This window comes from Artibeus jamaicensis, unplaced genomic scaffold (assembly GCF_021234435.1).
Source record: "Artibeus jamaicensis isolate MK-2021 breed Jamaican fruit bat unplaced genomic scaffold, CSHL_Jam_final contig_466, whole genome shotgun sequence".
Lineage (NCBI taxonomy): Eukaryota > Metazoa > Chordata > Mammalia > Chiroptera > Phyllostomidae > Artibeus > Artibeus jamaicensis.
Window position 1 is genome coordinate 11,038,425 of NW_026521844.1, and position 18,929 is coordinate 11,057,353.

At 36.8% G+C, this 18,929-nt stretch overlaps 1 protein-coding gene across 8 annotated transcripts in view; it reads left to right on the forward strand.

Moving 5' to 3' along the window:
- The first annotated feature begins 4,874 nt into the window (after nt 1-4,874).
- USP25 (ubiquitin specific peptidase 25) overlaps nt 4,875-18,929 on the forward strand; it is a 126,922-nt gene continuing 112,867 nt past the window's right edge. For 5 of the 8 annotated variants that reach the window (XM_053667220.1, XM_053667223.1, XM_053667222.1 and 2 more), the window contains exons 1-3: nt 4,876-5,361; nt 15,080-15,184; nt 16,568-16,664. In XM_053667220.1, coding sequence (XP_053523195.1) covers nt 5,333-5,361; nt 15,080-15,184; nt 16,568-16,664 — 231 coding nt within the window. In that variant the 5' untranslated portion in view covers nt 4,876-5,332. Of the gene's footprint in view, nt 5,362-15,079; nt 15,185-16,567; nt 16,665-18,929 lie in introns of all 8 variants that reach the window. The other 3 variants (XM_053667225.1, XM_053667226.1, XM_037136111.2) reach the window with 3 other exon arrangements.

The following is an 18,929-nucleotide window of genomic DNA, read 5'->3' on the forward strand; positions in this document are numbered from 1 at the left end:
CTACACATACATCTAAATATAGAACAAAACTGGCTTTGGATTAGCAAGAAGACTGACATAGTTTGACATTTTGCAGATCTCTAATATCTGACTTAACAGAAAACAACAGAATTCTCCAATCTGCTTCTACATTCTATCTTTTATCATATTTTGTTTAGGTTGAAGTATATGAGGACAATCCAGTCTTGTACAGATATGTACATAGTTGTAAAAGGAGCATCTTGCTGACCCCCTGAAAGAGTTTTTGAGAACTTCTGGAAATCCATCCACCACACTTAGAAATGGCTGGTCTACAGTGTAGGGGATTTCAATGCAGAAGCTTTGGAGTCAGGTAGACCTCTTACCTGGATTCAGACTGGATCGGTGCTCTGGTTGTGTTCTTGGCAATTCACTTAAACCATAAGCCATAGCTTCCTTCTCTGTGGAAATAGTGTAATTGCTTTAACTTAAATAATTATATTATATAATTGCATTATAATACAATATATACAATTATTATACATTAATTATAAACAATTATATAATATAATTATATTAGTATAAACAATTATTATATTATATATACTTCTCATTACACAAGGCAAGAAGTACATTTTATTTATATATGTATATGATATTTATATTTTATATTCTTTATATATGACATAATTTTATATATTATATATGTATGTGAGTATAAATATATTACAAATATATTTATATTTTCATATAATGTACTTACTTTTTGCTTTATAGTAATCTAAATAATTTACATGTACTTAATAATCTAATCATCAAATAACCCTATATTATTATGCCAATTTTATAGATGACAAAACTAACCCAAAAACATATTTCAGAAAAACAGAATGCTCTCTAAATATTTAAATCAAGGGACACCTAATTCAAAGAATTGGTTATCGGGAGAGCTGAGAAGCCAAACAAGGATAGTAAGTTCAACCAGAGTTTAGCAACAACAAAAGTATTCTTAATTTGGAAGGATGATGGGAGGAAGCAAGATTTCCAGCAGAAACCTAAACCAGGCTACACCAGTCTTGTGAGAGATAGAACCCTGAAAGCACTGTAGCCCCAGGAAATGCCACCTAAGTGGGGAGGGAGAAGAAGAAAGAAACAGCCTGGTTTCTCCTTTTCCCTCACCCTCCAATAGCATACCTCTGCCTCTCATTGGCCATAGCCATTCTGAAACCAACTGTCCTGAAGGTGTGGAATATGCAGGGATGACTTTTCTGAGATTCAGAGCAAAGAAGTTGAAGTTCAAAGAATGTACCTGATAGGAAACAGGTAAGGATTGTGCAAAAGGCTTAGGTGAGTTGCCTAACATCACAGAACTAGCAGCCCCTGGGTAGTTCTCTGGGATGTGTATGTGTGTAGTGATCGTGCGCATTGATGTGAGAGAAAGAGGTCTTGGGAAATGAACTTAGTTTACATAGTTTTCTCTGTATATGCTATAGGATAACTTTAGAAAAATATATGCCTGACACTATAGAAGAGAAATAAATGAGAAAGGGTAGAGGGACTCTGAGCCATTTTCATGTCAGAGTATGCCTTTGGGCATGTTCAAGGTAAAGGGAGCAAGTGATTCATGCAAGAAACCTACATTGTTGTGCTGATTCTCGGTTGACAAAATGTAGCTTTTACCGAACTTGCTTTTAAAGTGGACTTTGCATTGGACTAGATTCCTTTTAATTCACAGAACTTCTTTCCCCAAAACTATTCTAATTGGAGGTATCAAAATTGACAGAAAATGCAGAAGTACTAATCTTTAAAGCATGTCAAAGGATATTCAGTGGCACAAAAGTGGAAAGTGTAGGATTAAGTAGATTAAATGACTGTTGTGAGCTGAATTGTGTTCCCCTAAAATTTGTATGTTGGAGTCCCAACCTCTAGTACCTTGGAATATAGCTATATTTGGAGATAAGCCTTTAATGAGGTGATTAAGTTAAAATGAAGCTGTTAGAGTAGGTTTCTAAGCCAATATGGCTGGCATCCTTACAAAAACAGAGAGAGGAACCAGAGAGTATATGCACAGAGGGTCAAACACATACAACGAGGCAGCAAATAGGTGTGGCGCTTGCAAGCTGAGGAGAAAGGCTACAGGAGAAACCAATCCTGCTGGCCCCTCGGTCTTTGACTTCCAGCCTCCAGAACTGTGAGAAAACAAATTTCTGTTGTTTAAGCCACCCAGTCTGTGATATTTTGTTATGACTGCCCTAGCATACAAAGAAGCAAGATCTGGAGACTCTCAATGTGTAAAGCACCATTGACTGCTGGAGATACTAATAATGATAAGTTTTGTTATATGAAACAATATGACTGCCAGAACCACAAAGCTGTACAATTGGAATGAAAAGTAAAAATTAGACATGCACACAAAACCACAAATAAAACTTCTTTTCTCGCCTTCATGGCTTCCCATTTAACTCAATAATCATTTTATTGTGCATGTATCAGGCAGATAGTACTATTATAGGTTCTAATCTATGAACACACTCCCACTAAATGGTACCACTGTGAGATCCTCTTTGAATAATTGCTTATGGTTTTCTTATTGGTGGAAATAATTTATTCCAGAATGTCAATCATCTAAAGAAAAGACAAATTATTCATATTCTTCTTAAAGTAAAGAACCACTCTTTGTCATGGAAGTTGTTCAAATCTACACTATGAATTGAATGTTTCTTTCTTATTCATGTCTTACAAATGTGCTTTAGCAATGTATTAAATTTTGGGTGTCCAGAAATGCATTTTCAAACTCTTTCTAAACAAAGACAATCACATAGTCAAAATAGAATAATAGCCATTTCCTTGGTTCATATACAAGAGACAATACTGAATATTATAAGAAACAATTCTGATCCAAAATAGAAAAATAGAATTAGTATTAAAAACTAAATTTTAAATTTTATACTAAGTCTATGAATTTATGTGTTTACCTGAATGTCAACAATCCAGATTAAAGCAACAGATTAGAAATTATTAAATAATATCCCTAGGTTATCATCCCAACATATTAAGGCTGACTCATGAATAGCAGAACTGACAAATTTTTAAAATAAAATACAATATCGGGCAATAGATTATGTATGCAAATTTATCTCGAATTCTCAAATTTCCATTTTCTATTCATTCCAATTATACTCCTTCTAAAAAAGAATGCCTATAATGAAATTTGAAATTTTTCTTCTTAAAGTTCTACAAAATAACAATTAAGGTTAAAAACATAAGTAGGAAACCATCAGAAGTAAGACAGGAATGAATGACCAAAGTGGACATGTATGACCACACTATCGACAACTTCATTTGACCATTACCCAGAAAATGCAGGTCACATAATTTTTTGATGAAACTAAAATTTTAACTCAGAGGAACATATTGCCAAATTCTTGAAACTAGTCCTTTGTATCTGGCAATATCATTTCTTAAAAAAACACAGTCCTAGATGTTTATGTTACATATAACTTCTTTAAATTAAAATGTGAACCTAATAGATTTTCTTTTTAAATCTAGAATGCAGAGAAACATCAAGTTGATGGGTTGAAAAGAACTTTGGTGTGTAAATGAAGAAAAGAGGGCTCTAGTGTGCCTTCTTTGACAAGTCACTCTCTTTGGGTCTCAGCGTCATCATCAAAACAATGTGTGCTTTCTATCAGAATTGTTGCATTGTTCCTAAAATACTGAGTTTCCAACCACCTCATTTTCTGAAATTCATCTGGCAACACATAAGATACCGATAAAATGAAATTCATAATTTGTCAAAACCATATGACCAAAAATACAAAGAACGAAAAGATTTCAAAAAGTGCTTGAAGATGATGTAAGGTGCAAAAATTATTGTAATATGCACAGATTTGTTACAAAGCCGTAAGGGTTACTTGACCTGTGATTGTTCAATAAAGCCAAATAATATTTCAATGGTTATTTACCAAGTTTGCTTTTCTTGTCAACAGATTAAAACTTATGCCAGGATTTGCATATGTGTGTATTGAATTTGTGACAATATGCACTGAATATTCCACCCCTCCTACTGCAGCACCCTCACCTCCTATGCCCGGGTTAGTTTGTAAAGCTCAAGTATTTTTTTTTTTGTGGATAGAGATTGTTTTGTCCATGTTAAGTTTTCCTTACAATTTCATATATATATGAATATATTCCACACAGGATGGTTAATTGGTAGCTTGACTACTGGAATATTACAATGTATTGGAGCATTTAGGCAGTGACACTTTTGTAATGTTTTCTGTTGTATAGACCATAATTCATTTATAGCAAATCTTCAGGAAATAATGCTTATTTCTCCAGAACCTAGCAGCGACTGGCACATGTTTGAATGAATGACGTAGACAGAGAATGTCAATATTGATTTATGTAGAGATTAGTAAAGAAAAAAGTACATTGTAGCAAAAGGAATTCTGACAGCCATTTGCTTAAGTCACTCTTGACTTTTGCTTTCCAGCAAGTTTATTGCTTGGGAAGTTCCTAGAAGTCGCGGGAAACATAGAAAGGAGCCGGAGTTCGGGACCCAAAACAGTTTGGGGACCTTATGGGGCCTAAATGGAAATGTTTTGACTTGGAGGAGTTCGGAGAGCTGATGATCCGACAAATCCTGGGCATGGCCTCTGGAATGTCGCGCCACCAGCCGCAGGAGCCGCTCAGAGGTCCTGCTCGCGGGGCGCGCCCCCGCTACACTCGGTAGCTCCGTGCTCGCGCCAGGCGGGGAGGAGCCGGGTCCGGGGGCGGGACTCCAAGGCGGCCCCGCCTTGCCCCGCCACTCCGCGGGTCACAATGTAGGGTTAGTGCAGCCGCCGGGAGGGGCTCTGCGGGGGCGGAGTTGCCTGGCTGGGGCGGTGACCGTGGCGGGGGGAAGGGAGGGGAGAAGGACTCGAGCTGGAAGAGGACAGCGCCATTCCGTCCGGCAGTTCCCTCCGTTCCTTCTCCCTTCCCCGCAGTGGCCCTAGAGCGCCAGCAAAGGAGCGCGCGCGCGCGCCCGTGCCGCGGCCCTGCTAGCTCGCGCCCTCCTGCGTCTCCAAGTCCGCTGCCCGCTCAGGGACCTGGTAGCAGCGGACCGGCACCGCTGAGGGCGCGCAGAACGGAGTTGTGAAGTCGCAGCCGTGGCCCTCGCTGTCCGTGCCTCCCCGCCAGCCCGAGGTGCCCGCGCACGCCAGCCGCCATCACCTTCGCGCCTGGCTGGCGGGGGCGCTGTCCTCCCCCGCCGTCCCCGCTGCTCTTTGGAGCTCGGCAGAGCGTGGCAGCCGGGGCCCGCGGAGGCTTGAGGAGCCGGACGCAGCTGCTTGTGTCGCCGCCAGCGCAGCGGGGGCCATGACCGTGGAGCAGAATGTGCTGCAGCAGAGCGCGGCACAGAAGGTGAGGCGAGTCTACCAGCCGGCGTGGTCCTGTGCCGCCCCTCCTTCCGACGTGCGGCTAACACCCGCCGGGGCCGGCTGCTGCTCGGCCTCCCCCCGCCGCCGATCGGGCCTCGGTTGCCCCGGGCTCCTTCCACCTACTGACCCTGCCCGTCGCCTTTGGGGGCGTCGCTCCTAGTGCTGAGCTGTTTGTGGAAGCAGGGTGTAGTTAGTGGGTTTCGATCCACTTCCTTCTTGCCGATTTTTTTTTTTTTTTTTTTTTTTTTGGTAACGCTGGCTGGTATTTATTGAGAGCGACCCTCACATTTCTGCACTTCTCTGTCTGGCTTCTTAAACTTGTCCTAAAAAAAAAAAAAAAAAAAAGAAGAAAAAGAAAGACCAGTTGTCATTCCTTCTGAGCACAGTTTGTATTTCGAAGGTAGGACCATTCCAGGCCTGCTATTTGCAAAAGGGTCTCCGGAACTGAATCGCTTGCCTGGCGGGCGGGGCAGGTATGTTTACCAGGTGGACTCTATATGTACAGGGATTTGGTTATTTCCCTTTCCTCTTTCCGTTTCTTAATACAGGAAATGCCCCTTAAGAAAGGAAACCTTCCTGTCCATATTTACTCCAGGAATCTTTTGTCCCCTAAGTTTGACCTTGTTCCATCTTTCACCCTTTACTCTGGCCTCAGGCACACATTCTAATGGTCACTTAGAACAATCTGTGAAGCTTCAGATGTTATATAGTCAGTAGTGAGAGACGCTCTTTTCATTCTAGATTTTGTTTTCAGAATCTCAAGTGCACTGTCGTGGCTTAATCTGTATCTATCCTGAAGAGTAGTTGGCTATGATTTAATTTTTTTTTTTTTTGGTCATTAGTGTGAGAAGCATTTTGGGTACGATGAAAACATTGCCGTAGTGTTGGAATTGGGGAGGGAGATCGACGGGTTACTGTGAGCAAAGTGGTGTGCGGCTTATCTCGGTGAACATGCATGCCCCACCCTGTTCTAGTTTTGGCATACCTGAGCTTGGTTGTAGAATAAGGCCTGCTGTCCTAAAATGGTCTACGTGTATGTTCACAGACCGTTAAGTTTTTGATTTGAGATTATTTTTAGAGTTTTACGGTAGTACTTTAGGTAATTTGAAGATGCTCAGAAATTTTGGACAGAAAGGGCAGTGTGCATTATTTTAGGCCCTTTGGGATAGTTCTCTTGTAACTCTTGTGTGTTATAGTTAACGGCTACTGATAAATTTAGAAGGTTATTGCGGACTGCTGTTTATTTACAGTGAAATAATTCTAGATTTAATAATTGGAGTTTAGAACAGTTTATCTCCTAATCCCATCTACTCTGTTTTAGAGTATCTTAAATTTAAGTTTTGATGTTTTAGTTAGTACATTATAAAGTGTTAATACTTAGAACAGGATTTTGTGGTCCTGTATACTAAATTTTATTTAATAAGTTTGGTATCTTTTTGTTTATAGTACTTTTCAGCATTGGACATTATAGCCTATTTCAAAATGGGAAATGTACCAAATATTTTTTTTACACTTCTTAAATTTGAACAATGGCAAAATGTTTGTGAGTTTTTTCATTGATTTTGACCAAAGTATTCCTTTAGCATAGAATCAGTTAATACAGATCTGCCTAGTTCAGACGTTTATACATAAACTTACAGGATTAAGAATTAAATTCCCGAAAGTGATCTTGGCCATTAAGTCCAATTTTCTAGTTTAATTAATCCTCTCCTTACATAAAGAGCGTAGTAGTTAATTTAAAGTATTACCATTATGATGCTATTTTTAGTGTATGTCAGATTATTTCATTGATATTGGGAAATTTTTTAGAGCAATATTATTTTTGTACTTTCATCATGGTAGTTGTACTTTTTAAAAGAAATACTTAATGTATTTGTTTACTCTGTATTAATATACTATTATTCTGTTATATTAGCGGTATTTTTAAAAATATTCATATGGGTGTAAATACTTTATACCACGTACTTCAGATAAATTGATAGATTTAAACTCACCAAGCTGGTAACTAGGAAGTGGACTTCAAGCCAGTAACTAGGAAGTGAAGTTCATACTTTAGAAGAAACAAAAGTGAAACTCTTTGTGTTCACTTCAAATTTTATGAATTACTAGTAAAACGAGAGTTGTCTATTGCATAGTGCATAACCAAAATTTCAGCCTCTTTTCTGCTCTCAAAAAATTGTATGTGTGTATGTGCTTGTATAACATTAGTTTTATGTAAATAGCTATATTTTGGTGGTTGGAACACTTCCCTATATTTACAAGATTCCTTTTTTTTCCTTCCAGAGGATATTATAAGTAGTGATAGCACAGCACAAAACTTTCAGAGGTCTTTCGTTTATCTACAGGGTAGCTTGTCACAATATAATATAACTCAAGGGGCTGTCTATCCCTCCGATGTGTTCTTTGCTTCATGCTGAAGTTTGGCTATGACTGAGTTATAAGAAGTAGTACAACTGCAGAGAGCTGCTTGTCTGAGGTTTAGCAGATACAGGTGAGGTGGAGTTGGAGGCTGTTCAGATACAGTTAAATCCTGCCATTTGCTCTTGAACATGTATCTTCAGCCTTTATGCTTGTTATTTTTCTAAGCGTAGGATCCTTAGATCTCAGAAATTTGATACATAGATTCAGGTCCCAGGTGAGGATTTTTTAGGGCAGCAATAGAAGGCTTCCTCCCAGGAACCTAATTAATTTATAGAGTGAAGTGAGCTGGATACTATTTACTTTAAGTGCATATTTCTGAGTTGAGTAAAATGTAAGGTTCATAAGGGCAGGTATTTTGGCTGTTTTGTTTCACCATTGGGCTTATAACAGTTCCTTGCACATGGTAGGTTTCAATAAATATTTGGTGATGAAATAATGAGTGAATGTTTTCTAACAGGGATGCAACTGCAGTACTTATTTTAGTTCCCTCTGAATCTCAAGATTTAACATCACTGAGAAATAGTGGAAGTTCCAACAGGACAACTGTTGGAACTTGGGCAAATTGACCGTGGGCAAATAAATCATTGAATGCCTCTGAATCATCATTTAAAGCCTCATAGTTAGTATGATTAGACATGAGCAACTTTTTAAGATCTGAATGTTTAGTGGATATAAGCATGCATTTATTTAAGATAGGCAGGATTAAAAACTAGAGGATAGAGGAAGAAGGAATTTTATGGATCAACATTCAGTTAATTACTGTGGGAGTTAAGTGGGAAGAATGTCACAGATTAATTAAGTGTTAAAACACATTTTAAGAAACAGTACAAACTGGATTCAGAGTAAGTTTCTTAGATAAATTAATGTAGTATTTTCTAATTTTAGGTATCATCTAAAGTTATAAAAATACAATACAGCATTTCAAGGGACAGTTAACATTATACAAGTTCTCTCCAGTCCTGTAATATGAAAAAGAGACATTTATTAAAGAAGATACAAGAAACATTGTACACAGGACAATGCTGCCTCAGTCTCCCTCAAAGTAGGCACGCTGGGATCTCACACAGTTCTCCCAGTTGCCATCAGCTGTCTGTTGTATTTTTCTGAATCTCGCCAACAGTGTGAAATCTCTTCCCTTTCAAAGGTGACTTTTAGTTTTGGAAAAAGCCAGAAGTTGCAGGGTGCCAAACCTGGGCTGAATTGGGGCTGAATCACCTAGGTGATTTGATCTTTCACCAAAAAACTGCAAGAGAGGTGATGTGTGAGCAGGTGCGTTGTGATGAAGCTGCCAATCACCAGTTGTCTTATTTGCAGCCTTCTGAATCATCTGAATAGTTTCCACACAGGAATGTTCAAGCTTAACACAAAATTTGATACAGATTCATTGCATTTTGAATGCAATGGCCACACAATACACATGCTCACTCACCATAGTCTACTTTCCCCACTGACTAGTATATTGAAGTCATCATTGTTCACATATGCACATTCCAGTCCACTCTTGTTGGCTGCCAGGTTACACTGAAGTTGTGCAAACTGTCCTTGTTATATTAACAGTGATTGGATTTTTCTGGACAGAAAATCAATATAAATCATAATAAATCAATGTAAACATTACATACAATGAACATTCTTTAACACTAAATAGTTGCTTATATTGTTATTAGTATCTTCTTATTAGTATAAGACTTGGTTTGGGCCGAGAACTAAGGATCTAGCTATTTATTTTCTTCTTATTTCCTTCCTTTCTCACCTAATTTTGATTTGTATACTAAACTTGTATCTAGCTTCCTTTATGAATTTTCATCAGTTCTAATAAATATTTGATTGATTTTCTTAGTATTCTATATTTACATTACTTATCATTTGCAAATAATTATTTTGACATCTTTTCAGTATTCATACCTTTTTCACTTACTATTTCATTGCTTTAGCTAAGATTACAGAATACTACTAAAATTGATGTTAGTTTCTCTTATGTCTTGTTTCATTATGACATGAAAATTTCCTTGTAGTTCCAAGTTTTTTAAATGTTTTGGAATCAGATTTAGGATGTTGACTCTATCAAATGTCTTTTTTTTTTGCAACAACTGATATGGTATTCAATAAGAATGTTGTAATACATAACATGAAATATTTACTATATACCATATAAGGAATTATGCTGTTTTTTAAACTTTGTTTTTTTCTTAATCTTCCCAACCAGCTTATTAGATGAGCACTGTCTTTATTTTCCCTTACATGTTATGGTTGAGGAAATGGTATGAGAGAAGAACTAGAGCGACATTTCGTTGTTCGTGTGTCGAGAGTGAGGTTTAAACTCAGGGCTGTGAGGCTCAGGAACACCTGTCCTTTACCATTGTGCTGTATGGCCTTCTGATAATGAACTCCTTTAGTCATGATATCTCTGAATTCATTGTACAAAATTTTGATCTAGAGCTTTGTATCAGTATTCTTAAATGAGATGGTTGCATGGTTTGCTTTTGTGCGTATGGGCTTCCAAGGTAAGGTTAGGTCATAAAATCATTAGGATGCTCTTTTTGTTTTTCTGTGCTTTTGGAATTGTTTACTGTAGGATTAGGTTAAGCCATTCAAAATTGGTGGTGTTAAATAAATTTTTGTCATTCAACATAAGTGCTTGTTACTTTGAAGGTTTGATGAATATAACTACATCAAGATGACCATTTTGCTTACAAGTTTTAGGTAAGCTTTCCAAATTTTTATTATCTTATAGGTCTTCTACCTCTTCCAGGTTGAGTTTAAGAATGTTTTATAGATTCAGATTTTATTTCACTTAGATTCTCATATGTATTAGTCTGGTATTTCCTTTTAAATCTCCATATAGGTAGGTAGATCCCTTTCTTTTTCTTGTTTATGTTGCTTTCTTTGCTAGATAGATGTTGATCTGTTTTCTTGGGCATTCAAAATCCAGCCGTTTCATATATAACTTTTGTTTGTTTTCTAACTTAAAATTTTTTCTTTTGTCTTTAATTATTCCACCTTTCTAGTCAATCTAGTGGTTGCTCTTTTTATACTTCAGTTCACCTTTAGTGAGTTTTCAATCATGTTTAATAATGAAAAGCATTTTGGGCTGTGGATTTTCATCTGATTTTGTTTTGATTTTTACCTTATTTAAAAGATTTTTTTACTTTCTAGGTTGTTGCATTTTAAAAATTATTGATTTTTGGTTTTGATGCATTGTTTAGAGAACACGATTTGCAATAGTTTTAGAAATCTATTGGGATGTTCTTATGACTAAGTACCTGAGGTTTTAATGAGCACATGAAATGGATGTGTATTTTTTTTAAGTTACAGAATTCTGGGTATATTAAATGAATACTTATAGTGTGATTTGAATATTTAATGTCTTATTCTTTATTTCTTAAATTCAGAGAGATGTTGATGTCTTTTAATGTAATTTCATCAAATTCTCTTTGTATTTCTAATGGATCTAATCCAAACTTATGTATGGATTGGTCTTCAGTAGGATTTTATCATTTACATATATGGTGATGACTGATACATTTAATTTTTATTGTCATCTGGGTTTCCATACACTAGTCATGTTTCTCCCACTCAGTTTTGGGGGAGTGATCAAGCTTTCCTTGTTTCATCTTCCCAGCCCTTGCCTCCATATCCTGTACTGATTTAGAAATCTTTCTCATTTCTGCTCTTTTAATTTTAAACAAATATATCCAAGCACACATTTTTCTGAATGTTGAAAAGTAAAATGAGTTCTTCCTTTGGTCACCAATAAGATACGACTTTTTAGCATACTTTTTATTTACAGCATTCCTGGTTTTATTGGGATACTGTGGATACTGTGGAGTTATAATTCTAAGTGATAGCCTTTTAAATTTCTCAAGGTATACCCTATATCAAAAATATTAATTAATCGTGTTGCAGACGTGTTAGAAGTTAGTTTTTTAAAAATTAGATTAACAATTAGGTATTTACTTTTACTTTTAACTTTATTTTTCTGTATAGTATAATAGTTTGATGTTACTTTTTTAAAAAAGATTTTATTTATTTATATTTAGACAGAGAGGAAGGGAGGGAGGGAGAGAAACATCAATGTATGGTTGCCTCTCTCACACCTCCTACTGGGGAACCTGGCTCGCAACCCAAGCATGTGACCTGACTGGGAATCAAACTGGCAACCCTTTGGTTCACTGGCCAGCACTAAGTCCACCAAGCCGCAAAAACCAGGGCTGATGTTACTTTTTAAATTTTGTGTGTGTGTCTTTTTAACAGTCCTGCCTAGGTTTTTTGATATGAAGATTTTAGTGTTCTTTTCAATAAAAAGATATTTTTAAATTATTGCTTCTACTTTCCTTTTTACTCCTTCTGTAACTACATTATTTGAATATTAGATACCATTTATCTCTCACTGCAAACTTTATCATTCTTTCTCTCTCTTTTTGTCCTATGCGTTAAGATAACTTTTTCATTTGATTGTCTAGGTCATTGTTTCTGCAATGCCAATGCTATGTTTACTACCTCCTAGGTGGTCACACAGTGTTGGATGGTTTGTGTAAATAGTATACATGTTACTTGGTCCTGAAGTGCACAGAATGAAATTAATCACAAACATTGGTTCATGATCAGCTGTATATGCAAATGTTTTCATTTATGAAATTACTTATTAGTTTTCAATAATAAGCATACACAAACCCACTGCTTAAAAGCTAGAACTTAGAGAGTGACTTATGTGTAACCATATGGCCCCTCATCCCACCTCTCTGTTTTCATAAGAGATGGTATTCATTTTTAATCCTGTGTTCCCTCTCCCTTTGATTTCCTTTGTATTACATCTCAATGAATTCCCGAAAGTATGCTTTTAATTTTAGTTCTTTAAAATTAGGAACTTTTTCCTACCTTGATATCAAAAAAATATTCATCTGTCTTTTCTATTAACCGTTTTTAGAGTTATATTTGCAACATTTCGGCCTTATTTCATCTGCTTTTAATTTTTGTACATGGTATGAGATAGGGATCTCATTATTCTTTAGTATATGTATATATGATTTTTTTGTTATTAGTCTTACCTTATTGAAAAGTTAAATGCTCTCTCCAACTGAACTGACATGCCATCTCTGTCATACATGAAAACATTATGTAAAACGCTTTTCCCCCCTGTGCTATCTTGTTCCATCATTCACTCCATGAATACCATCCTGTCTTCATTGCTCTAGCTTCGTAATAATCTTGAGTACTAGTGAAGTAAGTTTGCTTCTTTCCTTCCAATGGGTTGTGGCATTTCATTCTTCCTTAGAAAGTTTACAATAACCATACTACTTTCTTTAAGAAACCCTTGCTCTAGTTATTTATTAATTCCCTTGAATCCATAGACTAATTTGTCATTAGTAACACCATTCTGATACTGAGTCTCTCCATGAACAGGGTATACTTTTTTATTTAGGGTATATCTTTTTATTGTCTTCTTTCATATCTCTTACTTAGTTTATAATTTTAACTGTATAATTCTTTTTTTCCTAAGACTTTATTTATTTATTTTTAGAGGGAAAGGAAGGAAAGGAGAGAGGAAGAGAAACATCAATGTGTGGTTGCCTCTTTTGTGCCCCCTACTGGCAACCTGGCCTGCAAACCAGGCATATACCTTGACTGGGAATTGAACCGGCAGCTCTTTGGTTCACAGGCTGATGCTCCATCCACTGAACCACACCAGCCAGGGCTAACTGTATAATTCCTATACATTAATTTTTCTAAATAGTTGATAATTTCTGATAACAATTATATGTGGCGATTTAGAATATTTGTTATTTGTTACCGTTGTATACAAATGCAGATGACTTGTACATTAACCTAATATCCAGCCACCTTGCTAAGTTTTTCTGTTTTAATACTTTTCCAGTGATAATTTTGGACTTTGTACACAAAAGGTTGTATGTATAAGTTGTGATGGTTTTATTCATTTACTTACAATTTTTATGCCTGTAATTATATTTTTTCTTGTTGTAGTAGGTAAGACCACTAATAAGTGTTGATTAGAAGTGATGATAGTGGGTATTGTTTAATTGCTGATTTTAAAGGACAGTTCCATACTTTAGAACCTAATGTACTTCTGAAGTATTTACATGAGTTAGCTGTAGGAACACATGTTATAGAGAGGGTTCTGCTTGTAAAGAACTAAAGGTTATTGTGGTATTTAAATTTTAATACTTGCATGTACTTTTCTCTTCGGGTCCAACTGACTCTTGTGGAAGTTTTCACTCAGGCATCGGACAGGGGTAGGAGGTGGGCATAGCTTGTTCATCAGCCACTTCTCCATCTTTCTGTCTTGTCTTCTGATGTTTATGTGTATGAATCATTTCTGAGAGTTTTTTTTATGTATGTGCAGCACGTGAAAACTTAAATGTACTTTAGAGAAATACAGTAAAGTTACTATCCTTTGTACCACTTGGACATGAAATAGAATATCTTATTGTTCTAGACGTTTCCATAGTGCCTCACCTACACTGTCCCTCCCTTCCATATCCCACTAGCTGCTATTTTGACTTTTTGAAGTTAATGTTACTGTGATATAATTTACCAAAAAAAGAAAACACCCATGTAAAAGTTTATAGTCAGATGACTTTTGTCATTGTAGACTATTTCTGTCACTCCAGAAGATAATATGCCACCCTTTCCATTTGGCATCTGCACACTCGCTATTCCAGATAACCACTGATCTGATTTTTATCATTATAGATCAGTTTTGGCTGGATTAGGCCTTCACGTAGATGGTTTGGTGTCCGGTCGGGGTGCGTTTGACAGGCAGCCAATCAGTGTTTTCTCTCTCACGTGTGTGTTTCTCTCCCTCCTTCCTTTCCTCTCTAAAATCAATAAACATGTCCTCTTGTGAGTATAAATTAATTAATTCATTCATTAATTAAACCTAGCATGACATCTAGATGAATGGAGTTTCTAATAGTCAGTATGGTATATTATGTATGTGTAATTAGTATGACCAACAACTGCATTTATTGGTTTTTAGTAATTGTTTGTGATACATACAGCTGCTAGGAATTATACAGTATTCTAGTTTGAAAGATCTACTTAGAGCATGTTTATATTGTCTTATTAATATAAGGGATTTTATTTTTGGCCTGCAAGTGAATTCTGAAATTTTATGTAAGGAAACTAGAGATACATAAAAATTTAATTGGACAATAGAGAACTATATTAGGAATTAGATTATTAGCATCAAAACAAGTTAAATACATAAAGATATGGTTTGATTCACAAGTTTTAAAAAATATATATTTATTGATTTTTAGAGAGAGAGGAAGGGAGAGAGAGAGAGACATCGATGTGAGAGAGAGACATCAGTTGATTGCTTCCCTTACTACACGCCCCAACCAGGGATCGAACTCACAACCTAGGTATGTGTCCTGACTGGGAATTGAACCCACAACTTTTCAGTGTACAGGACGACACTCCAACTGACTGAGACACACCAGCCAGGGTGATTCACAAAAGTTTTGTTTTAACCATGTGTTTTGCAGAATATAGCACTCTAATTTAAAAAACACACTTTCCAAAAGATTTTTTTTGCAAGTTGGATTTTCGGAACTCAAGATGCATGTTCCCATAGAAACCATGTTTCATGGTGTTGGGTTCTTATTTGGCCTGGAAATATATTTAATTCTGTGAGAACTTATAGTGTTGTGGAACAATATTTTTGGGGAAAACAGCATTTAGAGTTTCTTATGATACATTTATTTTTTATCTGTTAGTTAATAGGGATGGGGGATCATTGGGGGTGTGGACATCACCCAGCTGTTAGGTTGGTTGAGGGGTGAGTGTATGAACTGTGAGGTGAGGAAGGATAGAAACAAATATTTGTTGAGGACCAACTACATTCATTGTTTTTTGCTACTTGTTTCCCATAAAGTATCTCATTAATTTTTTTAATTATGCAAAAGCTTAAGAATGTTGCTCTGGGATTCTATGCAAAGATAGAAAAGAACTTTTTAAATTTAGAATTCCTGACACTTCTAAGCCTAATTGTAACTAGTGAAGAATGAAAAAGCATACCTTCAGATTTATATACCCACAGAGGCATGTGGTGAATATAGTACTTAAAATGCTGTTAACTCAAAATGATTACAATAAGCCTCGAGTCTGTGGCAGTGGAAAACACAAGATACCCCAGCCATTCGTGGGATTACTGTGTAGATTATTTGTATTTGGGAATTTCAACAATACTCTACATGCTGTATATTCAACTTGAGGCGGTATTGATAGGAACAGAACTAGGAAATGCAGCCTGTGAAGTTCTAGGTCGATGTAGGGGAGTGTAGAGCACAGGTGGCTCACACAGGCCCTCTACCTTGTTGCTACCCGGCCGCAGCGCCTAGCTCTCGCTTAGCTGGTAAGGAGTAGTTACATTTATACAGTCCTAAAATTACATTTGGCCCTTTGAACGCAGCTGTGAAGCTGATGAGGCCCTCGGTGAAAATGAGTTTGACACCCCAGTAATCCCATGTATGGTTAGGGTATCTTGTATTTTCCACTGCCACAGACTGAAGGCTTCTCTTAATCATTTTGAGTTTTCTCTATAGTAGAGAAAATATAGTAATACTACAGAGTATTTTCTCTACTATAGAAAGTTTGCTTATTAGTTAGGTGGGCTTGATTTATGTATGCTACTGTTCACATCTACAGTCATTAGTTAGTACCTTTTCCCTGTGGGTGAGTCCAAGCTTTGTGATCTGACTTAACTCCAGTTCACCTCTGCAAACTCCGCTCTGTTCATTTTTCAGTCCTGCTGAGAGCCTGTCACATGCCAGACACTGTACCACTTACCAGGGATGCATCAGTGAGCGAAACAGTCTGTGCTCTCTTTGGAATTATTGCCTGGTCAGTAACCATAGTGTATTATTAAAATCTGTGGTGCCAGGAGAATCTCTAACTTTAAGGGAAGGCAGCTGAATACACCAAAAAAGGCCCCCAAACCAAAAAATGCTTTGAATTAGAAAGCAGAATGGTATTTTTTAGACTGAGAATGAAGGCTAGAGGGAAGAGGAAGACAAGGTGAGGCCAGAGATAGCTGTGGCCTCAAAGGAGCCTTTAAGCCATGAGGATTATACTTAGCAAAACTCAGACAGGTCATAGAGTGTTACAAGTGAAGGGAAATTAAAGTTGCGTTGTCCCTCATAAATTATAGATTTAAAAAAAGCATCGGGTCCAGGAAACACAAGTTCTTGTTTTTTTTGTGTGGTTTGGGGTTTGTTTCTTTGGTTGTTTTTGTTGTTGTTTTGATTGTATAGCTGGTTAGAGGCAGACTTGGGACTTACAAAGAGCTACCTGAGGGACATATTATGTACTTAAAATGATCTGTCAGTGAAGTTGGGGGATTTCTTGTCACGGTCAGAGATAACGTGAAGCAGGGCAGTTTAGTGTTATCAGGTAGATACAGAAAGTGTTCACATGTCTGCCTGGTTGCATACCTTAATGGCAGCAGTGCATTGCATAGGTAACGTTGAAATGTTTGTCACTAAGTGCCTTGCAGTGCTTTAGTACATGTAATTCTGAAGTTTCAGAATGTCTTTGAATTTTCTGTGAAATTGGGCTGTTTTCTCCTGCCTTGGAAATTTGAACTCTTTCTTAGAGGTCACTGTACAAGTTGCCTTTTTTCCCCTGAAGATGGAAATCCTTGACTTTCTTTGTCTCTGCACTAAACCCAGTTTTATTTATATTCGGAAATTCAGTTAGAAGAACCAATGACTGACTTATGAGTCATTCACCCTTTAACTCAGAAAGCTTTTCTGCCTTGTAGTCAGTGGTGCATCACTTTTTTTTGTACCATTAAGTAAGCATTTTACATCAATAGAGGAGTGGAATTTGAGGCTGAGTTTTCTTTTTTCCACTGAATCTTTAATCTCCAAAATCGGATATGGAAAAGAACAAATATGGAAAGGATGTAGGCTGTGGAATTTGAAAAACCTATTTTTATTCCTGACTCTGTACTTAATCTCTTGAGTCTCAGTTAGCTACAAAATGAGAGTAACTTCCTAGAGGGTATGTACAAGTGAATGTGAGCACATATTACATGAGATTATATACTGAAAGCGCTAATACAGTGTTTGGCATCCAGCAAGAGCATATTAAATGCTGTCTTTCCTTGGCTTAAGCCAGTGATCATTTTTTGCCATCTCAAAAAATTATACCAATGTTAAATACGTTGTGATCTTTACTGACATATATTTAAAACAGAACAAGCGTTAGGTAGCATTAACTGGAAAGGAAAATAATTTCTGTGAGACACTCTAATCCTTAATTTATGTTAAATTTATTAATGCCTCCTTTTCCCTGTGGTGCATAGTGCTATATTTTACACATAGTAGGCACTTAAGGATGTCATCAGGCAGTAAAAATAACATTAAGGAAGGAACTTGAAGGCCTGTATGTAGACTTAGCTTCTTTGCTTATTGATTTTTGTGGGTTTTGCAAGCCACTGACTCTTTGAATGTTACGTCTTGACATCCTTGGTCCAGCAGTGTGACAGGTTGCACCCACCTCATGTGTTAGTACATAAGGAGTTTATACCTGCTGACCTCTTGGAGGTCAGAAAAGAAGCTCTAGAAATGGAAGTGGTTGGGTCTACCTTGGATCCAAAATTTCTAGTCAAGGAGGAGAGAACCATAGGCAGGGCTTTTTTAGTTGAGGATCAGGGCGTTTGGTAATTAGAGAGGTCCAAGTCTTGAAAGGAAGACTAGGGTCTTAAGCACACAAAAACATAATTGCAAGGAATTAAGGTGCAGGTTTTCAAAGACAGAAGAAGCTCAGCTGGGAGATGCCCGTAATAAAGGGGGAAACTTGACAAAGGACCATACCATAAACTAAATTTTTTTATCTCTTTCCCATTTCTTGCTGATTTAGTTAAGAAACTTCTCTCACTTTTTCTGTTTTTCACTTAGCCTTCTTCTCCACCCCAGTGCTTTTCTCTTCATTGTTTTATTTTCAGGCAAAATTCATGAGATCATGAACCATGCTAGAGCTATGCCTGGGTTTTTTTCTAGGATATTTAGCTGGTTTTGTTGTGAAAGATAAACAAAACACCAAACCATGAACACATCTCACAGAGGTTGCTTTTCTTATAAAATACTCAGTATTCTTATTGCA